Below are 23,822 nucleotides of genomic sequence, written 5' to 3'. Positions count from 1 at the left end.
ATCACATGAATATAAAAAGTCTTTTTCCAATCATCTGACTGTGTGCAGGTAAAAAGTCTCTTCTGAATATTACTCTAGATGTTTCCTGGTCACACACATAACATTTTTTCTAGGATGCATACAACTGAGAGAATTTATTTATTCCTAAATTATGCCTGTGTTTATTTATATTAGTTCATGCTAAATTGTTTTCCAAATGGTTCTATAAATTTACCTTCTATATTTGCAGTATGTAAGAGTTTTCATTCTAACCAACAGTATAATCAAAGTTTTAAAATTCTTCCAATCTGGTGCGCTTGAAATTGTATCTTATTTTATTTTTTATTTTGTATTTCCTTGATTAATAATGAGGATAAGTACATTTTCAAATACATTAAACATTCTTGTGTATTTTTCCCTAAATAGCCTGTTCACATGTTTGCCCACTTTCCCACTGGGCTATTTGTAGCTTTATTATTAGGGGTCCATTTGATATTCTGTATATTAATAATTTGCCAATTACATACACTACAAGTACCTTCTCCCAGTCTGCAGCTTGTTTTTTACACAGTTCATGGTATCTCTTCAACTTTTAAACTTACTATATAAAATATGGGATATAAACAAAAAAAGGGTAGTATAATATCAGCTATGTACTCATTGCCCTTCTTCAAAAATCATCAGTTCATGGCCAATTTCATTTCATTTCATTTATAGCCACTACTCTCCCAACTTATTTTTTTTAAGATTTTATTTTTCACTTGAGAGAGAGAGACAGGGAGAAAACAAGCAGTGGGAGAGGAAGAGGGGGCAGGGAGCCCAATGTGGGGCTTGTGATCCCAGGACTCACAACCTAAGCCAAAGGCAGATGCTTAACTGGCTGAGCCACCCAGGTGCCTCCTACCCACCCATCTTATGCTGAAACAAATATCTCTAATAAATTACTTCATCAGTAAAAAGTCAATGTTTCTATTAAACAAGGGAATTTTCCTTTTTAAACATATTCACAATATCATTATTGCACCCCAAAATTTAACTTAATTAGATATATCATCAAATATCAAATGGCCATGTTTTCTGTATTGTGTATATATCTTCAGTTTGTTTGTTTGAATCTGGTCAAATAAAGTACCACAATACCTTGCGATTGATTGATATGTCTTTTAAAACAGCATCCATATATCCCAAGAAAGTAGTCTGGGACAGTTTCAGTTTTCATCATTTACTTTGTTTGCTAGCATAATCCAAAGTGACTAAAGAGTTATTTTTGTATTATTATGAATTCAGATGCTTAAACATGTTTAATATGTTTCAACATATTACATTTATTATCCTTACTGAAGATCAAACTCTCCTGTCTTTGGTATATAGAAGTCTATTCAGTGTGGCTTCTGGGTCCTCATAGTATTTGATAGCATAGCATCCACACTTCTTTGTATAAGAAATTCCAAGTTCATCTACCTTTTCTGCCCCAGACTTGAAGTCAGCCATTTCACCAACAGGTGAATGCTTTGTATAGACCACAAGCTGGATGCTAGAGAAATTCATTGCTATTGGGTTTGTAATTTTTCTTAGACATTCTTTATCAAAAACTGAAAAGCATTTTATTAAAAAATACATATGACTTTACACTGATAACTTAAATTTGAATTAGAACAAAGGGTTTTCACTATATTTTATCAATTTTATATATTTGTTTCTTTCTGATTTTATACCATCCTTTCTGCTTTTGTTTATATTTCAAATTTTCTATAATAAAAGAAGTTGAGAAAAGATATCATATATGGTTTTTTTAAAAAGTTGCAAACCAGAAGATATTTGTAGGGTATATTATTGACCAAGAATTAATAGTTCTCTAAATTTCCAAAATTCCTAGTTCTCAAAGGCATGAAAATCATTTCTCATTTGCATTATCCCACATTACAATCTTATCCATTTACAATAAGAACTTGGACTAGTTACTTCTTGAAGTCAGAAAGGCAAGGAAGAGATTTTTTGCCTTCCTGGTTCCACTATGATATTTCAAGATATGCTCTTAGCTGTAGTCAGCCTACTCATGTATGAGAAGCTTTGAGCCATGTCACCTTACTTTGGACCGAGGGAAACCTGGGCTACATTCCTAGATCTTGTATTTTGCAGAACCTGATAACTCATTTATTTCCCTGCATTTCTTCCTTACTTCCCTACTCATTCTAAATTTATGCCATTTTCAGTCTTTCATATTTTTCATTTATATATTTATTTATCTAAAAATATTCTTGAGCCCTTAGTATGTGCCAGCTACTGAGTAAGGCTTTCAAGAGGAAATTTTTTTCATTTTTATTTTTTAACAGCATTATTGATGTGTGATTAATATAAAAATTGCACATATTTAATGTATACAGTTTGATGGGTTTGAACATATGTATGCACCTGTGGAACCAGGATTAATTTGTGATCGAGACACATACAATCACTGCCCTCATAAATCTTACAGCCTAATAGGGGATCCAGATATTAATAAAGTATTCACGCAAATAAATGCAGAAGATAAATATGGTGAATGCCATGAAGTACAGATGTAGTGTTTAAGGGATAAATATGTCCAAGGTATTACAGGAATTTTGAGCAATGGCCTATGAGGTTTAGAGATATGTGTAAAAGTGCAGAATGTACATTCCAAAATGTGTGGAACTCATGCAGATAAACACAGGATCGAGAAATAGTTGATTTGAAAGGAGAACTATAGGCTATGCTACGTTTTAGAAATTAAAAGTGAGTCAGAGAGTACAGTAGATCCCTGTATGTGAAAAGTACCTCAATTCTTCACTGAAAAACCATCCTTCCCCCTTTTTCACTCCATGTAATTCCACAGAGTTGACTCCAGCAATGAAATCATGAGGAAGACCTCTAAAAACGTCAAATCCAGAGAGTTTATCTCATCTACACTGACTGATACAGAGATAACCATGTGAACCATCATGAACCTATCAGGGAAATTAACTTTGTGTTAGGTTCCAAAACAGACATTATTCTTTCAACCTACTGTACCTCTAACAAGGGCATAGGAGTTGATCCTGCTGTCCCTATCTGAAGCCTGATTCTAAAACCAATACAGAAGCACCAAGCCCTCCAAGCCTACCAAGCCCAAAGCTGCAAAAATAGGAAACAAAGATTCTTCAAAGTGGATTGCTACATGTAATCATAAAAGGGCCTACCCTCTTGCCTCAGGTTTCCAGATCTGTGCACTCTGGATAAGGTAAGCAGATCCATTTATTGAACATACAACCCTGTCTGTAGCAGCATCCCAAACCCACAAGGTTTTGGATGTTCACAGATGGTTGTGCAGGGAGAAGATCTGTGGGCAGGGATTCAAATCCATACTCAGATTATGTCTACCCCAGTGCATAATGTGTCACCTTCTCTCCCCACCCCTCACCATGATCAGAGAAGTCCAATACAGTCAATCTGTCACTATGGAATATTTACATATCAAAGACTCAGTATCAACCTCTACATTTGGAAGGTTGGGTGCCTAGCCGTGGTAGCCATATCAGCCTTGGTGAGTGGGAAGTCACGGTGTTCACTCCTTACAGAGCCATCTCTTCTGCCATGGCCATTTTGTGCATGGTCACAATGAATATGGAGGAAGCTGGGCCAGAAGTTGAGTGATATCCACAGGATCATGATTATGGAGAATTCCCTCTGATATGGCTGCCTTTGCTGGGCAATTGTGTGGTGATAAGTATATACATATTCCGCCTATTCTGCAGGATTGATCCTCTTACCACCCTCCCACCTCCACTGCACCCTCCCACCCCCACCCCATGAGACTGTAGGTATAGACTGAGGGAGAGAAGGTAAAGCAGAGGAGAGATGACTGATTGTCTAAGTTCTCAGTCTATGAACTTTACTTGTGGCTATTGAAATGGCTTTGGCCCAAACTTGCATATGCCCAAATCAACTTATATTTATTTTATATGCATTTTTTGTGATTCAGTGGATCACATTATACCCAATTCATAAGACATTCAGTTTACTTGCTGTCCCATGACCAGGTATCTACTTTCTTGCAGTGTTCATACAAAGCGGAAATAACTTTTAAAAAGGAGAGTAGTGGACAGCAGAAAAGGAGAAAGGCACAATCTTTCTTTTTATGGCCAGTGCTGATTCTACTGTAGGTTTTACCAGTGGAACCCTGTAGCCATCTGTCTGCCATGAACACCTCTGATACAGTTAGGTTTGCTGAAGCTTAAGGACCAAGAACCAGAGCAACTAGTCCTGTTACAGAGACGTTTCTTGTTCCAAGTCCCATTCCAAACTGGGAGCCTTATGGATTACCCTGTAAAGGATCAGCACTGCAGGTCCCAAAGTAAAGCACGTTGCCTCCAAAATCCTGAGACAGTCACCATTATGACTCTTTCTTTGTTGTGAGTAGTACAATATACAGCAACTTCTCTTTCACTTTCCTATAAATATCCCCTTTTGCTCCAGAATTTTGGACTCTTAGGAACTCCAACTATTTGACAATGATGCTGAACTTTATCTCCCACCATCTGGCACACTTAATCGTCTTAATAGGACGGTTATCTAGAGTGCTTCCTGTAGGGGCCTACTTAGCCAGTGACTCCATCTCGGTTAAACAGCCATTTTGTTGTTTGTGCAGTAAAACTTAAACTGACCCTGGCTCCCACCCCCGGAGGAACTTACTTAAAAGCAAATCTAGAAAACCAGTAAAATATGGTTGACCAGTCCCTGGTAACAGAGCCCAAATACAAGAACGGGTCAGGTCAGGTGGAGATAACAGAGCCCAAATACAAGGAAAGGTCAGGTCAGGTGGAGACATCCAATCAGTAAAGCACACATACTATCTCCCTAACCACCAAAGAATGTAAACTCCATCTTATGGGTGCCAAACTAGGGTGCCAATTCTGATCAGAATGATAGGCTAGTTCAAACAGCTACTATAGGGTAAACTATAATTCAATTGGCCACCCACGTGTGACCTAACATGACTATGCAACTTTCTCTGCATGTTACAATCTCATTGGCCAGGTTCAACCACATGGCCTTTGCTCTATAAAAGCTAGTCTGTGAGGCTGGGGATGGTAGCTCTCTCTGTAAGAGACGGCCCTGGCCAGTTGGTTTGATTCTTGATGCTGGCGCAAAATAATCTTGGCTTGACTTTCGCTTTAGTCTCACTCCTTTGATCACGGACCCCATCACTTCCTAATGCCCGATCACCAGATCCCATTAGCATGGGGTCATGAACCAACATGATGATCTGGTGCATACAAAGATGAAAAGCTCCCCCAGACTTTATTATAATACAAAGGAGGAAAATGGGTATAGCAGTTGGCAAAATAGTCAAGTAATTTTGTCCTTGCCTTATAAATGCAAATTTGTCTTTTATTATCAGTGGGAATGGAAAATCAAACACATGCCTGGATCTATTCCCCATGTGCCTTGTACCACATCTGCCTCCCCTCTACTGGCCATCCCCTGTGCTCAGGCTCCACCCAGATGCCTAGAATCATAGCTACAAATCATTGCCTCATGCTAGGTTTACAATAACCTTTGGTCATTCTCCATCACCCACTGTTGAGAAGTCAAGTAGTCCCTAATCAGCAGCGTGGTGGCTCACAGGGCATCAGGGATCAGTTATGGAGCTATAAGACTGGCTGGTTATACTTCCACAGAGTCAACCAAAAAGGATGCAACAGGCCCAGAAGGATTCAGAATGGAGGGACACGTTATTAGGTCCCCACTCATCTGGTCCCATAGGACGGCATAGAAATGGAGGGACAACATGAAAAATAGCACAACTGGCAGTTTGCTCTGCCACCCAAGAGCCAACTCTAAACTCCAGCCAAGTCATTTTCAGATTCACATGGAAGCAGGAAAGCGGTTTCTGACTAGAGTTTTCCTTCTTGTTGAAAAAATGTCCTTTAGAATTTTTTAAAAATTTCAACAGGGCTCTATATAAGTAGTAAGATTTCATATATTTTCAAATATTCTTGTGCCTTTTCCCCTCTACTATCTTTAATTGTATGTAGATTCTATTGGGAGCCACCAATTACTATGACCTCTCTGCATTTTGGAGATATTTACTCACTTTATTACTCATCTATTTTGCTGATGAGAAATCCACTGTTATTTTTACTGTTACTGATTTTTTTGAAAAGTTGTCTCTTTCCCTTGAAGGTATTTAAGATTTTTCTTTATTCTCGATGTATCAGTAACTTCTTCGCTAGTGTTCCACTTCTACGTACGGACAAAAAAAAAAAAAAAAAAAAAAAAAATCTGTGTTGCATTCTGGTAAAGAAGCTCCCCAAACCCTTTAATTTGTGGGATTTTGCAAAGGTCCCATTATGTAGACATGATGGATTAAACCACTCATCACTGGTGATGAGACTGGTTTATTTTTTTAATTTTTATTTTTTAAAGATTTTATTTATTTATTAGAGAGGTAGAGAAAAAGCACAAGTAAGGAAAGCAGCAGGCAGAGGGAGAGGGAGAAGCAGGCTCTCTGCTGAGCAGGAAGCCTGATATAGGGCTTGATCCCAGGACCCTGGGATTATGACCTGAGCAGAAGGCAGCCGCTTAACTGACTAAGCCTTCCAAGTGCCCTGATGAGACTAGTTTAAACTTGATCGTGACTTTTGAAGAATTTTTCCTTTCAACAGTCTTTTTTTTTTTTTTTTTTTTTTTTTAAGATTTTACTTATTTATTTGACAGACACAGTGAGCAAGGGAACACAAGCAGGGGGAGTGGGAGAGGGGCAGACGCTCAATGACTGAGCCACCCAGGCACCCCTCAATGATCTTTTTATATTTCTAAGTGTTCCATTTTTTTCTTATCTACTTGTATTTATTTCTGTTTTAAGTTTTTATTTGAGTTAACTTACAGTGTAATATTAGTTTCAGGTGTAAAATGTAGTGATTCAACAATTCTGTATGCTTCTTAGTACTCATCGTAAGTGCATTCTTAATCCCCTTCACCTGTTTCACCTATCCCTGCCCTCCTGGGTGACCATCAGTTTCTTCTCTATAGTTCGGTGTCTATTTTCTTTCTCTCATTTATAGCAGCATTATCTACAATAGCCTAATTAAGGAAACAGCCCAAGCGTCCATTGACTGATGAATGGATAAAGATGTGGTACATATGTCTGCAATAGAATATTATGCTGCTTTTCTCCCCTTGGGATAAAATATTAAAAAAAAAAAAAGTTTTACTAATGTTTAACTGATACTCTGTTGGATGTATATAACTGATACAGTTGGATGAGTTTTGACATATATATGCAACCATGACACCATCTTCACAATTAAAATAATGTATCACCACCTGCCAAATTTTCATGAATTGCCTCTTCCCTCCTGATCCAACCCTATCCCCAGGCAATGGGGATCTATTTTATTCTTTTTTTCTTAAGATTTTATTTATTTATTTATTTATTTATTTATTTGAAAGAGAGAGAGAGAGAGCAAGAGGGACAAGCAGACTCCATGCTGAGTGTGCAACCCAACATGGGGCTTAATCCCATGACTGTGAGATCATGATCTGAGCCAAAATCAACTGAATGAGCCACCCAGGCATCCCGATCTGTTTTCTATTATTACTGTTTGCACTTTGTAGAATTTTTATAGAAATGAAAGCACACAGAATGTACTTTTTATCTGGCTTCCTTAATTAAGATTCATCCATGTTGTAACAACATTTCAGTTTTTATTGCTGAGTATTCCATTGTATGAATATACCATAATTTGTTTAATCACTCACCTGTTAATGGGCTTTTTAGTAGTTTCCAGGTTTTTGTTACTACAAACAAAGCTAGTATGAACACTCATGCACAAGTTTTGTATGGACATGTGCACATTTCTCTTGGATAAATAGGTAGGTGTGAAATGCCTGGGTCATATGGCGGGTGTGTGTTTAAACTTTCTAAAAACTGTCAAACTTTTTTCCAAAATGGTTGTACCATTTTGTACTTGATTCCCTTCTCCCTGTAATTGGGATTTCAATTTTTAAAAAACCGAGGTAAAATTCACATAACATACAATTGTGTTAAAGTGTACAACTTGGTGTTTAGTGCATTCACAATGTTGTGTGACTTCTCTCTAGTTTCAAAGCTTTTTCATCACCCCTAAATATCCCATACCCATTAAGTAATCACTTCCAATTCTTCCCTACTCCCTGGCAACCATGAATCTGCTTTCTGTTGCTTTGGAGTTGGCTAATTCTAGAAATTTCATAAAAATGGACTCACACAGGGGCGCCTGGGTGGCTCAGTGGGTTAGGGCCTCTGCCTTCGGCTCAGTTCGTGATCCCGGGGTCCTGGGATCGAGTGCCGCATCTGGCTCTCTGCTCAGAAGGGAGCCTGCTTCCTCCTCTCTCTCTGCCTGCATCTCTGCCTACTTGTGATCTTTGTCTATCAAATAAATAAATAATCTTTTTAAATAAATAAACAAATGGACTCACACAATTTGTGACCTTTTGCGTCTGGCTTCTTTCACTGGGCATGTTGTTGAAGCTTATCCAACTTGTATTATCAGTACTGCATTCCTTCTTCTGGCTGAATATAGTCCACTGTATGTATGTATATGTATATGTATGTATCACATTTTGCTTATCCATTTATCTACTGATGAATATTTAGGTGGTTTCCACCTTTTGGTTATAGTAAAGAGTGCTGCTATGAACATTAATGATAAGTGACTTAATACCCATTTTCAATTTGGAGGAAATATACCTATGGAAATTGTGGGATAATATGCTAACTTGGTGTTATGCTAACTTGCTAACTTTTTGAAGAAACTCCAAGGTTCCTATGTTTCTATATGCTTACTAACAGTTATTTTCCTGTTTGTTTGTTTTTCTTAAATAATAGCCACCCTAATGGGTGCAAGGTGGTTATCTCATTGTGGTTTTGATTTGCACTTTCCTAATGACAAATGATGTTGAGCATCTTTTCACGTTGGCCATTTGCATATCTTTAGAGAAATATCTATAGGGCCATTATTTTGGACAGCAATAATTTGGCTATGAGCCTCCACTGACTTGAGGTAATAAGGAGCGCTTAAACATTCTTGCTTAGCATATGCTTTTTAACTTTCTATTATGGAAAATTTCAAAGATATGAAATTAGTTATTCAATTAATAGTTCATAGATATCCCTTGTAGTATTAGCCCTGACAATATTGGGTTTTCTTTCCTTATTTGATTGCCTACCCGTTCACTTCAAAGATGGCCATCTCTAATAAACACATTGCCAGCTATACCCTAAGATGCCAGCATTTACTCCCCTATGGCCCAGGCTTCTTGGTTTTAGGAATCCTAGTTGGTTTCTGTAACTGACTACTTAAGCCACTTGTTTTTTCTCTTCCAGCAGTTTAAATTCCCACTCTTACGTTTTAAATTCACCAATAAAGTGTGAGTTCATGAAACCCTAGGCCCCACCCTCAACCCCAATAAAAGCATAACCCCTGGCCCACTCATTCACTCTTTCTCCTCCTCCTCAACCTTCCCCCCAATCTCACTGTGTGGCACACATAACTTCAGGTCCTGTAAGTAATAAACTTTTTTTTCAGTTTCTTGATGTTGACTGCTGCAAGGGATCTTGTAAACATTTACTAAGAACCATAAGGGCCAGTCCAGTCATAATACTGGTTAATGATAGGCTGTACCCAGCACCAAATAGTCCTACGGTCTTCTTAATACCTGATTTTGACAAACTATGTGCTCTCTTTCTCCCTTTGTTTAATTAGAGGAAAAAGCCTGTCTACTTACATCACACTAACAAGTGATTTCTACAAGTACTATTTTGGGCCTATAGCAGACCTATAAAGTTATGTGTAAAATTATCTAATGCATGTGATTTTTCTTTGGTTCTTCCAGGAGAATGAGAAGGCTTTTATTTTTATATAAGAGCTATTTTCTAATAGTTTGGGCTACTAAAATGTTACTATTATAATAACATTTATGGGTTACCAAAATGTTGTTAAAATCTATATAGTCATAGAACTTACTGAGAAAAAAAAAATGAGAGCATACAACACACCAGCCTGCATCACAAAATAACAAAACACAGACCGAAAACAATGTGTATAGGTAGCTGGTGCAAATCACTGGGATTCTGGGTCACAGCTTCACCTTGCTCTCACTTGTTCTCACAGAAGCCACCCACCATGTTATCAGCTGCCCTAAGCAGAGGCCTACGTGACCAAGAACTGAGGGAGGATGCTGGCAGACAGGCAGTGAGGAACTGAGACCCTCAGCCCAACCACCCCAAAGGAACAGATTTTTGCCCCCAACTACCTGAGTGACTTTGGAAGGCCTGTCAAGCTTTGAGATGTTCACAACCCTGGCTGACACAGGGTGTCAGATGATCACAGCCTTTTGAGACTCTGAGCCATGGACCCAGGTAAGCTGTGTCCAGACCCCTGACCATCAGAAGCTATGAGATAATAAATGTTTGTTTCAAACTTCTAAGTTTTAAGGTTAATTTTTTACATGGCAATAGATAACTAATACACCAGGAACAAACGAGGTAGTACTATATCCTGGCCTGGAATTTGTCCTAAAGTTGCCTTGGGCTAGTTACTTAACCTGTGAAGGCGGCAGTTCCTTATCTTCAAGATGGGCAGAGCCTTCCCTGCCTCACAAATTAACTGTGGTATCTGCATGGAAGATCTACTCATTGACAAAAACAACAGGCTTGCTAGGAATTCAACAGAAAACTTGAACAGATTCAAACCTGCTTACCAATATCTTCAAGGAAGAATTTCAGGGAATTTTTCATATTTCTATTTCCTTATACCAAAAATATTTATAATTAGTAAAAACAAAGGACACACTCAACATCGGGTAAAAATCACGTTTTCCTTTAATTGACTACTTAATTCACACCGTTTCGTCTCTTGGTTGCTACTTTGGTAACAATTAAGTCCCCACCTCAAGAACATTGCATTCTGAACGGGCTGACACAGAGCCAGTATGAACACAGGCCCCAAACCAGGGCTTTTGGAATAACTAGAACAGCAGAACCAGCCTTTCTCTTCACTCAGAAAGGGATATTGAATCAGAGGGTCTAAAGCTCCAATTTCCAAACACAGAAAACCTGGAGCTCAACGTAAAAATGGAAACCAAAATGCATCAGAAATGAAATATTGCACCTCCTCATATACTCAAGGTCAAGATGGCTCGTGAGAAGTATGTTATCTGATCAGCTGACTTGTTGTGTTAGGAATGGCCCCACTCCAGCAACTCTAAAGGAAGCTGTTTTTGTTTCTATTTCATTTCCCAGAGGGGTATAAAAATCTACTAAAAGGAATATAATCAATCAGAATAAATCAGCTCACTCACAAGACACTCCCAGATAATGATTTTTGGTTGCTGAACACAGTCAGCACATTATTTCAAAGTGGCAAAATTCAGGATAATTTGAAAAGAGAATTCAAAAATGACAGCTACATTTGCTGATAGGTTTATGTGAGACACACATACATTTTTTTTCCAGTGTATATGTCAAAGGACCAAGATCCCTGATCATCAAAATAAGTTATTTTGTACATTATAGTGCACAGAACAACAGAGGGAAAGACACTTTCTCGGAGAATGACCAAAAGGCATTTTGCAAAAGGTTCGTATCACTCTGAAGCATAAGGACTGGAGCCCAGTGCCTTGTGGCCTTCATTAGCTTGACCCCTCTTCTTCTTTGGTTGCAGTGGCCTCAGTGGCAGCTGTCTCTTCTAAACGTTCTGCTGGCTTCTTCTCTTCCTCTTCCTCCTCGTCCTCCTGGGGATAGAGGTCGGGATATTTCTGCATGCATTCCTGCATGGCCCGGAACTGGTCTACACAGTCTGACCCCTTGATATCCTGTGTGCTATAGTGGAAGCAGGAAAAGGCTGACTTGAACTGTTCCCCGCAGGGGCCACTGGCCATTCCCCCAAGGCACGGGCAGTTCCAGTTAATGTCTCCATTTGGCAGGATCAATCCTAGAATGGGAAAATGTGAGACAGGCTCTCGAAGGTTTCTGAAAAAGCAAAACCAAGTCCAGTCCTCAAAAGATACTTGGGAAGTACAGAACAGCAGGAAATACTGACTGGTAGGCCCTTGCCTGTGGACCTACCTCTATATTTGGATTAGGCTCAAATGCCTGTGCAAATGCAGCATCCTTTGGCTTGGCTGGAGAGAAGCCACCAATGGCAACTTTCTCCATGCACTACCCTGATCTATATTTTCAGCCGCCTCCCAGTGCAATGGCTCTGGCTGTGCTAAACATTGTAAAGCACTTAATCTGAAGAAGAAACCACCACTGGGTTGGTGAGCAAGAAGCTTTAAGGAGCTGACGTACTGACCTCCTTCTTTCACCCTCTGCTCAGCTCCTGCTCAAATGATCAGAACCAGAACACCCCTGCCTCCAAAAAAGACACCTTGCCCCCTCAAGCCCCTCTGGCTCTGCAGATGCTCTCAGAAGCTCAGTGTGAGGACTGGTCAAGAGGAGGCTGAGCCTTCTGCATTGGCAGGGAGCTACCCAAGGCATGCTGTACGAGGAAAAAGCTAATGGCACACCAGATGGTGTATTCTAGTTTTATAACAATGAAAAACCTAGAAGGATGTTAACCATACTGACCAACTGTTAAATAGCACGTGTGCTTCAGGGAAAGGGGGCCACTACAGACTGAATTCAGTTGCAATATTCTACAGGGCCCCTTACTTTTGAAATTTACACTTTCTTTGAACCTTACTCACATCTAAATAGTATTTCCTGGTTTTCTAAAAAGCTTTCAAGATGACGGCTTCATTTCCAGCTTTGTAACAGACAGGGAAATAGGATTCATATGAAAGTTTCTTAACATGAGTTTTTTACAGGACTGAGAGCACTCTGTAAGATTCTAAGATGCCCAGTGAAGTAACAAAATTTTTCGCTCTAACCAAATACTGAGGCGTGGTCCTCTGAGTTAGTGTCCAAAGTCCTAGGCCTAGGCTGAGCCCCACCTCTTTGTTCTAGCTCAGGAAACTTCAATGACCAACAGATCTGCTGCTGCAGTTGCTTACTGGTAAACTGGGCTACCAGTGGAGATGTCAGTGGTTACCGCAACCCCAGCAGGCAGGTCACCACTAGACCATCACTAGCTGCAGGGCATCCTCTCAAGTACCGAACTATATGTAGCAAAACACATACTCCTTCTGAAAACCTTCTTCAGCATGTACTACAAATCCCAGTTCGCACAGGAGATTTTGTGGTTCAGTGGGGTCTAAATCAGGACTACAGCCAGGGCCCAAAGGATTCCCAGAGCCCAAGCTGTCTCCCTCACATTGTACCACCTCTCCCTATGCAGGCCAACAGGTGCCAGAAACCTACGGGTTCCCCTCAGAGATACTGTGGGTTAGCCTCCAGACACAATAAAGCTAGTAGCACATAAAGCACATCACATTATGTTCTTGGTTTCCCAGCGCATATGAAAGCTGTGTTTGCACCACCCTGTATTCAGGGCATAATAGCATTATGTATAAAAAACAATGTATATACATTAATTGAAAATACTTTATTGCTAAAGAATGTTAACCATCATCTGAGCTTTCAGAGAGTTGTAAATTTTTGCTGGTGGAAGGCCTTGCCATGATGTTGATGGCTGCTGACTGATTTGGGTTGTGGTTCTGGCAATTCTTAAGGTAAGACAACAATGAAATTTGCCGCATCAACGGCCTCTTCCTTTCGAATTTCTCTGTAGCATGTGATGCTGTTTGATAGCATTTTACCGGAACAGAGCTTCTTTCAAATTGAAATCAATCCTCTCAAACCCTGCTGTGGTTTTATGCCCTATTCTAAATCTTTTGTTGTCATTTCAATGATCATAGCATCTCTACTAGGCGTAGATTACTTCTCAAGAAACCACTTTCTTTGCTTAGCAATCAAAAATAACCTCTGATCCGATAAAGCTTCTTTTTTTTTTAATTGAAGTGTAATTAACTTACAGTACTATATTAATTTCATGTGTATGATATATAATTCATATACCCTTCTCGGTGCTCATCAAGATAACTGTACTCTTAATCCCCCTCCCAGTTCACTCCCCCAATCCTGCAACCATCAGTGAAAGCTTGATCATGATATCAAAGCAGTTCAGTCACGCCCTCAGGCTCCACTTTTTTTTTTTTCTAAGATTTTATTTATCTGACAGAGAGAGAGATTATAAGTAGGCAGAGAGAGAGGGGGAAGCAGGCTTCCTGCTGAGCAGAGAGCCCAATACAGTGTCCAATCCCAGGGCCATGAGATCATGACCTGAGCTGAAGGCAGAGGCTTGACCTACTGAGCCACCCAGGTGCCCCTTCAGTCTCCACTTCTAATCCTAGTTCTCTTGCTATTTCCACCACATCTGCAGTTACTTCCCTCCCTGAAGTCCTGAACCCCTTAAAGTCCTCCACAAGGCTTGTAATCTGGTTCTTCCAAATTCCTCTTCATGGTGATATTTTGACCTCTTCCCATTAGTCACACATGTTCTTTATGACATCTAGAACGGTAAATCCTTTCCCGAAGGTTTCCATTGACTTTGCCCAGATCCAACGGAGGAATCACTGTCTAACAACAGCTATAGCCTTACGAAATATACTTCTTAAATAGTAAGACTTGATATCAAAGTGACTCCTTGATCTATGGAATGCAGAATGGATGTTGTGGTAGCAGGCATGAAAAGAACAATCTTGTACATCTCCACCAATGCTCTTGGAGGACCAGGTGCACTGTCAATGAGCAGTAGTATTTTGAAAGGAATCTTTCTTTTCTGAGCAGTAGGTCTCAACAGTGGGTTTAAAATATTCAGTAAACTACACTGTAAACAGATGTGCTATTATCCAGGCCCATCCTCAAGGCCCTAAGGATTTTTGGAATGGTAAGTGAGCACTGGCTTCAACTTTAAGTCACCAGTGGGATTAGCCTCTAACAAGAGAGTCAGTCAGCCCTTTGAAGCTCTGAAGCCAGGCACTGACTTCTCTCTGGCTATGAAAGTCCTCATTGGCATCTTCTTCTACTACAAGGCTGTTTCATCTGCACTGGAAATCTGTCGTTTAGGGCGGCAACCTTCATTCGTGATCTCAGTGAGATCTGGGCGACGCGCTGCAGCTTCTGCACCAACACTGGCTGCTTCACTTGCTCTTTTCTGTCACGGAGACAGCTTCTCTCCTTCACCCTCGTGAACCACCTCTGCCAGCTTCACACTTCTCTTCTGCAGCTTCCGCACCTCACTCAGCCTTCACAGAATGGCGGGGAGAGGGCCTTGCTCTCCATGAGGCTCTGGCTAAGGGGATGCTGTGGCTGGTGTTATCTTCTCTCCAGACCACTGAGACCTTCTCCATATCAGTGATGAGGTTGTCGGCTTCCTTACCATTTGTATTCACTGGAGGAGCACTTTTCATTTCCTTCGAGAACTTTTCCTTTGCCTTCACAACTTGGCTAACTGTTCAGTGCAACAGGCCTAGCCTTCTGCCCATCTTGGCTCCTGACAGGCCTTCTTCACTGAGCTCAATGACTTCTAACTTTTGGTGAGAATGGAGAGACTGCAAACTCCCCCTTTCACCTGAACACTTAGAGGCCACAGCCAGGCTGTTAACTGGCCTAATCTCGGTATTGTGTCAGGGAACGGGGAGACCCGAGGAGAGGGAGAGAGACAAGGAAGAGCCAGTCTTGGAGCAGTCAGAACTCACACAATATTTACTGATTAAATTTCCTGGCTTATGGCACCCAAAACAGTTATAAGTAACAGCAAAGATCACCAATCACAGATCACCATAAAATGTATAATAATAACAAAGTTAGAAATACTGCAAGAATTACCAAAATGTGACAGAGACATGAAGTGAACAAATGCTGTTGAAAAAAATGGCACCAACAGGGCTTCGAGCATGGTCCTAACAAACCTTCAATTTGTAAAAAGCACGGTATCTGCAAAAGTGATAAAACAAGGCCTATATACAAACACTGCCCTCGGAAGGCTCGAGACCTGGAAACCTGCACAGCCAATTTCCAAATGAAATACTAACTTTTTAAAGTACCAGCCCAGGTCTGCAGGAGTCTATGCTTCGTCATTTCTCAGGGGAAGGCATGCTAGAATGAGGTCACTTCTCCCAGAGGGCGCTTAGGCAGCCAATCTGCATTTCAAGGACAAAATGTAAAAATACACAGACATCAAGATGTCAAATTAAGCCCAGATGCTGCAGGTTTGGAACATACAATCAAAAGCCTGCAGTTCTAGTCCCTGCCACTAACTTTCTTGACCAGTCCCCACTTCCTCCTGGGCCCTCAGTTTCCCCCCAGACCAGGAGATCTTTAAGGCCCTCCTCTAGCCTTTTTGAGTGTGTGCAAATTCCTTCTGCCGCCTTTCTCGTGGAACTCTAACAGCACGAAGTGCTATCTTAGCCACAGAGCTGGGTGCTTGAATGCAGGCGGCCGGCAGGAACCAGGGGCCTACTTAGTCTGCTAGGTGGTTCTGCCACTGATGGCTCAAACCCAGGTCCCAGAGCTCTCTGTTGTATAAGTTTTTTGGTTAAATCATTCATTAGAAGAGGCTGCAAAGGCATATACCTCTACGGTCCAAGGAGATCGATTATAAATGACAGAATGAGTAGCACGGAAAATAGCAGGGATGGTAAGTCCTGGCAGGAATGGAAGCGGAATGCACAGGCTCAGCAGAGACATAGATAATTTTTAAAATGCCATGAGGCAAACAAAACATGGTGTGATTGGTTCTGTAGGCCCCACAAAATGTGCTTAACTAATACAGACCTCAAGAAAGGCAGAGCACTGGAACTGACAGGCGACTTATTTCCAGAGCACTGGAACTAACAGACCGAGTGCTGACTGAAGGTCACTTCCATAGCTGCCTTTCTTTTAAAACACCTTTACCTCCCACCATTCCCAAAGGGGTGCTCAACATGCTGCCTTGGCTCGACTACTCTCAACCCCAAGAGCAGTAAGTCATTCTCCCTGAAAACATATGCTTCAATTAGCGTCTGAAAAATTCCAATTGGGAGCCTATACCCCATGGGCTGCTGCTGTTACAAGCTCTCTCGACCACAGTTACCACCAGGCAAGCACTGGAAGGGTCACTAATTATCATCACAGGTGTCAGAAATGGCTTTAGATTGGTCAACTGAGTACTGTTTATGATACAGACTGTATATAAACCCTGCACACACACACACTGGTCAGCCTTACGCACACGGGGGAAGTTCCAGTGAGCCCAGTGGTCTAAAGCATTCGGAATGGCATCCTAAGCCCAAAAGACTACTTACCACTACTAAGTTGTATGCAACAGTTCCGTCTAAGTGAGCTGGATCCTGCCACTGGAAAACTGTCCCTCAGTCCTGAATGAGCTTTTGTGCAGGGTCCTTCCTGGAGCCCCAGTGAAAAGACAGCTGACCTCACCACCTCATAGAACATGGAGTAGAGCTCTTCCGGGCCTGCTTGCTAACGGTCTGTAGATGTGGCAGAATCCCGTCTGGCAGCTTGACTGAGCAGGAGGATCCCTGTCCCCTTAAAGTGCCTGCCAGACCAGATTCCATGACCACCCCCACAACCCCTGCCTAAACCTTCATGGTCAGGAAGCAGCCAACCAGCTTCAGTCTGTGTAAAACCTCAAAAGAGAAAGAGGCAGAAGCCCTCAGTTCAGAAGAAACTTAAGTTCTGGCCTAACAGCCAGGGAGTACAAAAGCATGAGGACTGGAAAGCACTCAGCCAGCCCCTGATACCTGGGAAAGCTGGCTAAGCTCCTCGTTCTTGGGAGATAGTCCATGGCTAGGAAGGACACCTGAAAAACCTGACCTTGGCCAGAATAAAATGGGAAAACAATTCTGGACATTTTCCCCCAGGAAGGGTCCGTGGGTCCCCAGCAGGCCCGTGTCGCTCACCATGCTCCTCATACGGATCACTGGGATCATCGGCCACCAGCTCTGCATTGCTTGGAGTTTCATGGTCCTCTTTGGTCACAAAGATGATTCGATCCTTCCCTAGTGTTTGGAGAACAGAGAAAGATACATTTTGCTCAAGAGCAGCCAAACAGCCCCAAACCCAAAAGCAGCACAAAAACCAAGTTTTAAGACTGTCCTATGCCAAACCCCCAAGTGAGGTGACCATCAGACTGTCCTTCCTGGGCTGCATCACTGAGTCTGTGTGATGGTCTAGCAGCCACTTCTACTGAGTGCTGCAACTGGAACAAAAACTTGACCAAGGTCATGGGTGAGGGAGAAGATGCCATATGCACCCTCCAAGTAGGAGCCAACATGCCCAATCCAATGAAATGCAGCTGCTTCAATCCCCAGATGTGCTGATGGCAGAGAGATGCAACAACTTCTTTCTTCCTCCCATCAAGAAAGGGCCAGTCCTGTCTCAGAATTCCTATGGCGCTTGGACTATCAACTGGCTGGAAATGTCAAGGCAGGCCCCTCTGCCATCTGCCACCCTCCCAGCTCTCTCCCCTGCACCTTCCAGCCATCGACACTCTCTCACCATCCTAAAACCTGTGCACACCAGCTCACCACACAGCAGGTGTCTGTCTGATATTCCTGTTGTGGTCAGAAGCACTTTGTCTTCGGCACCCTACATACTGCATGTCATCGGTTTCCCCTGCAGTCCCTGGATGGCAGACTGAGGCCAGCCCCTCTCTGGGTCTTGTGTGTCAGCTAGCTCCTGCCATCCCATCACTACCCTGACAGGAGCCAGCAGGGCCCCATACTAAAGTGGTGAGCCTAAGGCTCTGGAAGTGACGAACCTGAGCTCACACTGGGCTGGAACGTAAACCCAGCTCCGTGTGTCTCCAAAGGCCATGCTGTGGAGATCCTTGACTCAGACCCACACTGCCCCTACCACCCCCAAGACACACAAGAATAAAAGCAATAGCTAACACAGCATACTTAGCATGACTCAGACACTGTCCTGAGAGCTTCGTGTGCTTGGAGCAGGAATGAATGTTTTATACAATAAGCCCCAAGACGCTGAGAATCAAGAGAATGTTTGCTGAATGAATGAATAGGAGCTTTCTTCTAAGCTACTGGGTACCCACCTGGTGAAGGGCAAGGACATATGCAACAACCCTACTGACCACCCATTCTCACCCAGGAGATGTGGGACAATGGGAGCTCATCTGGAAGGAGATGGGAAGTGCCTGGCATTTAAGAAGACTTCTCCAGGTCCCATCCAGATTGGCCCTTGGACAGGGCCCTCATCAGTGGCGTAGAGTGAGTTAGCTACAATGGGGGCAGAGGCTAGGCCTGCGGAAGTGTGGCTCTTTGGGAGCTGCTAGCAATTTCTATGATTATTTCAGTTGTTCTACCTTTATATTTAGGGAAGTTCAGTCATAGGCTTGTTAAGAGAAAACAAGGGAAAACGGTTGGCCCCCACCAAGCCTGGAGTACTTATGGAACAGGCTTGAGGCAAGTACAGGGCTAAAAGCAGAGCAATCTCCAGAGAAGACAGTTCTGGGGACAGAGGGAAGGCACCCTTCTCATGCCTCCACAGGGTCTCCCACATGGGGTAACAAACAGTAAGGACAGCTAACCATTGGCATGCTTGGGGACAGGCCTCCAGCCCACCTGCAGTTCTGCCATCCTGTGACTAACTCCTTCCTGCTTGTCAAACTAGGTCTCCCTCCATGCGCCAAACTGCAGTCCTGTCCCTGACTGTGAACTCCAAGGCTGGGTTCCTCAATTCCTCTATCTGGCCAAGGCCACTCAGCAGGTTAAGTGTCCAAGAAGAACTAGGGCCCATCTGCCTGCTGTTCGTGCCAAAGCACAATGCAGCCCCTCTGGGTCTTTGACTGAGGTTTGGTGTCCTCATCAGCACCGGTGTTCTGTCATTACCTGAGCAAAAATAGCTTCATCCGGACCATTCTTCGGATTTGCCTTGAGAGCAAAGTCCTGCATCTTGCTGCTCTTTGCCTCTTTCACCCATTTTTTTAATTTACTGGATGTTTACCTACACATTCTAAATTAAGCTGAAGTTTATCGATACCTTTAGTTGATAATGGTGGCTTCACCTAAGTCTTAGAGGCTTCACAGACTGTGCGGGGAATGGTCCTGCTGAGCTGTCTGGCAGAGAAAGTAAGGATTCCAAGCCTCCCTGAGTGGCACTTTTCCTACCCTGGATGGGTGTCTTGGTCCATTCAGGCTACTATAACAAAATACCACCACCAGGGTAGTTCCTAAAGAACAGAAAGTTATTGCTTACAATTCTGGAGGCTGTCAAGTCTAAGATCGAGAACCCAACATGGTCACCTTCTGGTGAGGGCCCCTTCCTACGTCACAGCAGCTGCCTTCCCTTGCGTCCTCACAGGGTGAAAGGGGCTGGAGATCTCTCCAGAGCTTCTTTTCTAAGGGCATTCATCCCATACGTGAAAGTTCCACCCTCATTCCCTAAGCACCTCCCAAAAGCCCCTTCTACTAATATTACCACCCTTGGAGGTTTGGATTTCAACCTATGAAACTGGAGGGACACATTCATTATCATCCAACTTGGGGGAGAGGATTCCCTGGGTGATCTGACTGGTTTCTAAGCAGGGATCTGTCTTTGCATCCCCAATCCTGGTATCCAGGCGGAGCTCCTTTTGTTTCATGGACAAGTAACAGTAAAGGCCAGAAACCATCTGTAGAAAGAACAGAAGCATAGCTCTGAGGCTGAGATGGAAGCCCAGCTTTGAGGGTCTGGCTCAGTGGCACTGATATCACAGAGTTTTAGACCTAGAGTTCAAATCTGAAAATAAGCACATAACAGCTGTGATCTCAGGCACCTTCTTGTGGCCTTAGGAAACAGGTCCCCCAGCAGCTCAGCATCTCTGAACCTAGTAAGGGTCAGGAATCAGGGGCCCCGGGGCCCACTCTGAAAGCAGGACTTAAGGGTGAAGCTGAGAACAGAAAGCCTGATTAAACAGTTGGATACCAAGACACCCCCAATTCAGTATTTTTACTCTCTGTACACCATCCTTAACTCCTTTCAACCTTCATCATCAAATCTGGTTGGCTCTACCTTCAAAAACAGCCAGAAAGATCTGCATCCCTCACTACCAAGACCCTATCTCCCACTACTTGCTCCATCCATTCCCACAACTCGTTGCTTTTACTGGACACACTGGGGGCACACCTACCTCTAGGCCTGAGCCCAGGCTGTCTTCACATCCAGGAGCACCCTCCAGATCCACAGTCACCCTCTCCCTGCCTTCATACCTCCTGCTCAGATGCCTCCCTCTCCAACCACTCTCCATCTCCCTTGGTCTGCCTTTTCTCCAAAGCACTTTTCCTCATCTAACATATTATTATATATTTGCTGATTCCCTGTTTCCCCCACTGAAAGATCAGCTCTTCTGGGGCAAGAATTTCTCTATACCATTCATTGCAGTATTGCCAGAGCCTAGAACAGTGTCCAGAACATGGTGGGTAATCAATATTTGTAGAACAAATGAAACGAGAAAACAAAATGAAGACCTTAGCAGAGAACAGGGACACAGAATGGTTCTTACCATTAAGTAGACTACAAACAAAACAAAACAACTTTGGATACGTAGTCTCATTTCCCCTAGAAATGGGAATAGGAACATACAGAGCATCTTGACATGTCAAAATCTTCAGCAGATCCAACCCAGATGGAGCGCCCATCTCCCATCTCTTCCCCAATGCCACAAAGTAGACGATGGTACCTGCACTCACCAGCACCTGCTCAGGGGCTGGCATACCACAGGTGCTCAATAAATGTCTGCTGAGGAACCAGAGAAGGCAGACAGCCACAGAAAAGAGGAAACTAAAGAAAATAATGGTGTGGCACCAATACATCCAAGTGTGGGTGGTCTAAGGCCAGGGAGCGAGGCTGAGTCTACGCCATGGAACACCTAGGATGCCAAAACGTTTAACCTGAAAGCTGGGTGGTGGCGGGGGCCGGAGGGGGACCCTTGAAGTAAATTTGCTCAGGCAAGTGACTCATTCAGAATGAAGAGCCAGCCGTGGAAGAGCTGGGGAAATAGAGGTATCAGGCAAAGAAACAACTAAGACACCAGTGTAGCTTGGCACTGACAGGGTAGTTAGAAATCAGGCTGGAGCCAGATCACGCAGGGGCTTTCAATTCTCATCCCCAAACTAAGAGAGGGATCTTTGACCCAGGAAAAGATAAAGTTACATGTTTTGGGTGGCAGATGGAAACCACCTTTCCTTCCCAAATAACCTGAGACTCCTAGATATCCTAACAGGCAAGGGGAAGTGTTATTCATCTGGCACAGCTTCATTATACCTAAAAAGCTCAAAATTATTTGAGTAATTAGAGACATCAGTGAGTATTATGGCTTTATGACCATAAACTAGAACCAAAGAAGCAGTTCTAGAAGCAGCATGAGGTACTGGGAAAAGGCTTGAAATTTTGGATTGAGCTATTCTCCTAATTGGGTATATGACCTCAGGTAGGTCTTCCACGTCTCTGGTCTTCAGATTCCCTGAATTAAACTGAGGGAATCAGACTGACTATTCCCTAAAGAATTTCTGGGTGAGTTCCAACTCTTTGTAGTTTTATATTCTCATGTGTCCACCATAACTGCCAGGCACAGAGAAGATGCCCCTGAGTACCTTGTTAAATGAATGAAGACCAACTTTTCATTGTACCATTGGAAACTGGGGCCTAGAAGGGTTAGGTGGCAGCTCAGGGCCAAAAAGCCAGTGAATGGCAGTGTGTGGGGAGGCCCTTGTACTCCAGCCAAGAGACTCCTGGGTTCTTCAGTAGAGGTAAGAACAGATGAAGCAAAGAGAAAATAGGTGGAGATGGGCACTTCGTTGGAAAGGTGGGGGATTCCCAGAAGAGAGCTCCCTGGAATCCAGCAGGCCCCAGACTGAATGGTGCAGTTTCTGTGATCAGACTGATGAATCCCAGCTCCAGGATATTCGGGGTCAAGTGCCTTAGGCCAGCCATCTCTGTGTCTTAGGGTCCACTCTTTGATAAAATGCAGGTAAAAGAGCCTCACTTATAATTATTAAAATCGCCGCGAGATCAATGAGGTAAGCCATATAAGGACTCTTGAACAAGTGCCTGGTACGTAGTAGGGGCTCAATAAATGTCCACGTGGGTGGCATTTTTACACTCCAGAACAGCCCCTAACCCCTGTGGCAATTTTTCAGGAGGGACAGTTAAAAAGCGAGTACAAATGCAAACGCGTGGTGGGTGGTAAGAGCGACAGTAATAGGAAAAAAATCCCAGTTACGAGCCAGAGGAAGCGTGCTCAGCACTTCCTGTGCCCCCCTGGCCTAGTTTACTAAATCTCCCACGTGCCGGTCCTTCTGAGGTCCGGGTTCCAGTCTCACAGTGACCTTGGACCAGCCTCGTCCGTCCCAGTCTCGGCTTTCTCATCTGCAAAACGGACGTGGCGACCCCACTGCCCAACCCTCCCAAGGGTCCCGAAGAAGGTACCCTGGGCCGCGCCTGCAGTGCCCCCGGGGCACCGGGGCCTAAGTGTCCCGGGGGTGGCAAAACCGCATGTCCCTTGCAGGCCCTCGTAGGCCGGTCTCCATGGCAGCCCGCCCTGCCTACCTTCCTGCCGGCAGTAGGCCATGGCTGCAGCCCCGGCACTCAGACCTCGCAGCGACAGCGGTGGTGGCAGCACAGGCGGCGGCGGGCTCACGCTGTAATCTCTTCTCGGGCAGGGCAGACGGCTCCGAGGCCCACGCGGAAACCCCCCTCCAGGACTGCCCGCCGCGCGCCTGCCTCTGCGACCTCCCAACCCCAGCCCGGCCCCAAACAGCCGGGAACTACGTTTCCCAAGAAGCCGAGCGCTGCTAGGTTTCTCTTCAAGGCCGGAGGAACTACATATCCCGGAATGACTTGCAATGCGCAGGCGCATCAA

The 23,822-nt window shown here is 43.4% G+C and overlaps 1 protein-coding gene across 1 annotated transcript; it reads right to left on the bottom strand.

The window, feature by feature from the left end:
* Window positions 1–10,820: 10,820 nt before the first annotated feature.
* On the bottom strand, window positions 10,821–23,774 carry CHCHD4 (coiled-coil-helix-coiled-coil-helix domain containing 4). The gene is made up of 3 exons (XM_059161856.1): window positions 23,510–23,774; window positions 17,866–17,964; window positions 10,821–11,954 (listed from the first exon to the last, which is right to left on the bottom strand). The coding sequence occupies exons 1-3, from the start codon at window positions 23,529–23,531 to the stop codon at window positions 11,653–11,655; spliced, it is 423 nt and encodes a 140-aa protein (XP_059017839.1). The 5' UTR covers window positions 23,532–23,774; the 3' UTR covers window positions 10,821–11,652.
* Window positions 23,775–23,822: the final 48 nt, after the last annotated feature.

This window comes from Mustela lutreola, chromosome 2 (assembly GCF_030435805.1).
Source record: "Mustela lutreola isolate mMusLut2 chromosome 2, mMusLut2.pri, whole genome shotgun sequence".
NCBI classification, from domain to species: Eukaryota; Metazoa; Chordata; class Mammalia; order Carnivora; family Mustelidae; genus Mustela; species Mustela lutreola.
Note: the sequence above shows the minus strand (reverse complement) of the source record. Positions and strands in the feature narration are given on the sequence as shown.

Excerpts from the sequence above, each read along its gene's own strand:
- CHCHD4 (XM_059161856.1), bottom strand. The coding sequence starts at position 23,531 with ATGGCCTACTGCCGGCAGGAAG. Across the intron at positions 17,965-23,509 it reads GGCCTACTGCCGGCAGGAAG|GGAAGGATCGAATCATCTTT; the intron begins GTAGGCAGGGCG and ends TCCAAACACTAG. Across the intron at positions 11,955-17,865 it reads TGATCCGTATGAGGAGCATG|GATTGATCCTGCCAAATGGA; the intron begins GTGAGCGACACG and ends TTCCCATTCTAG.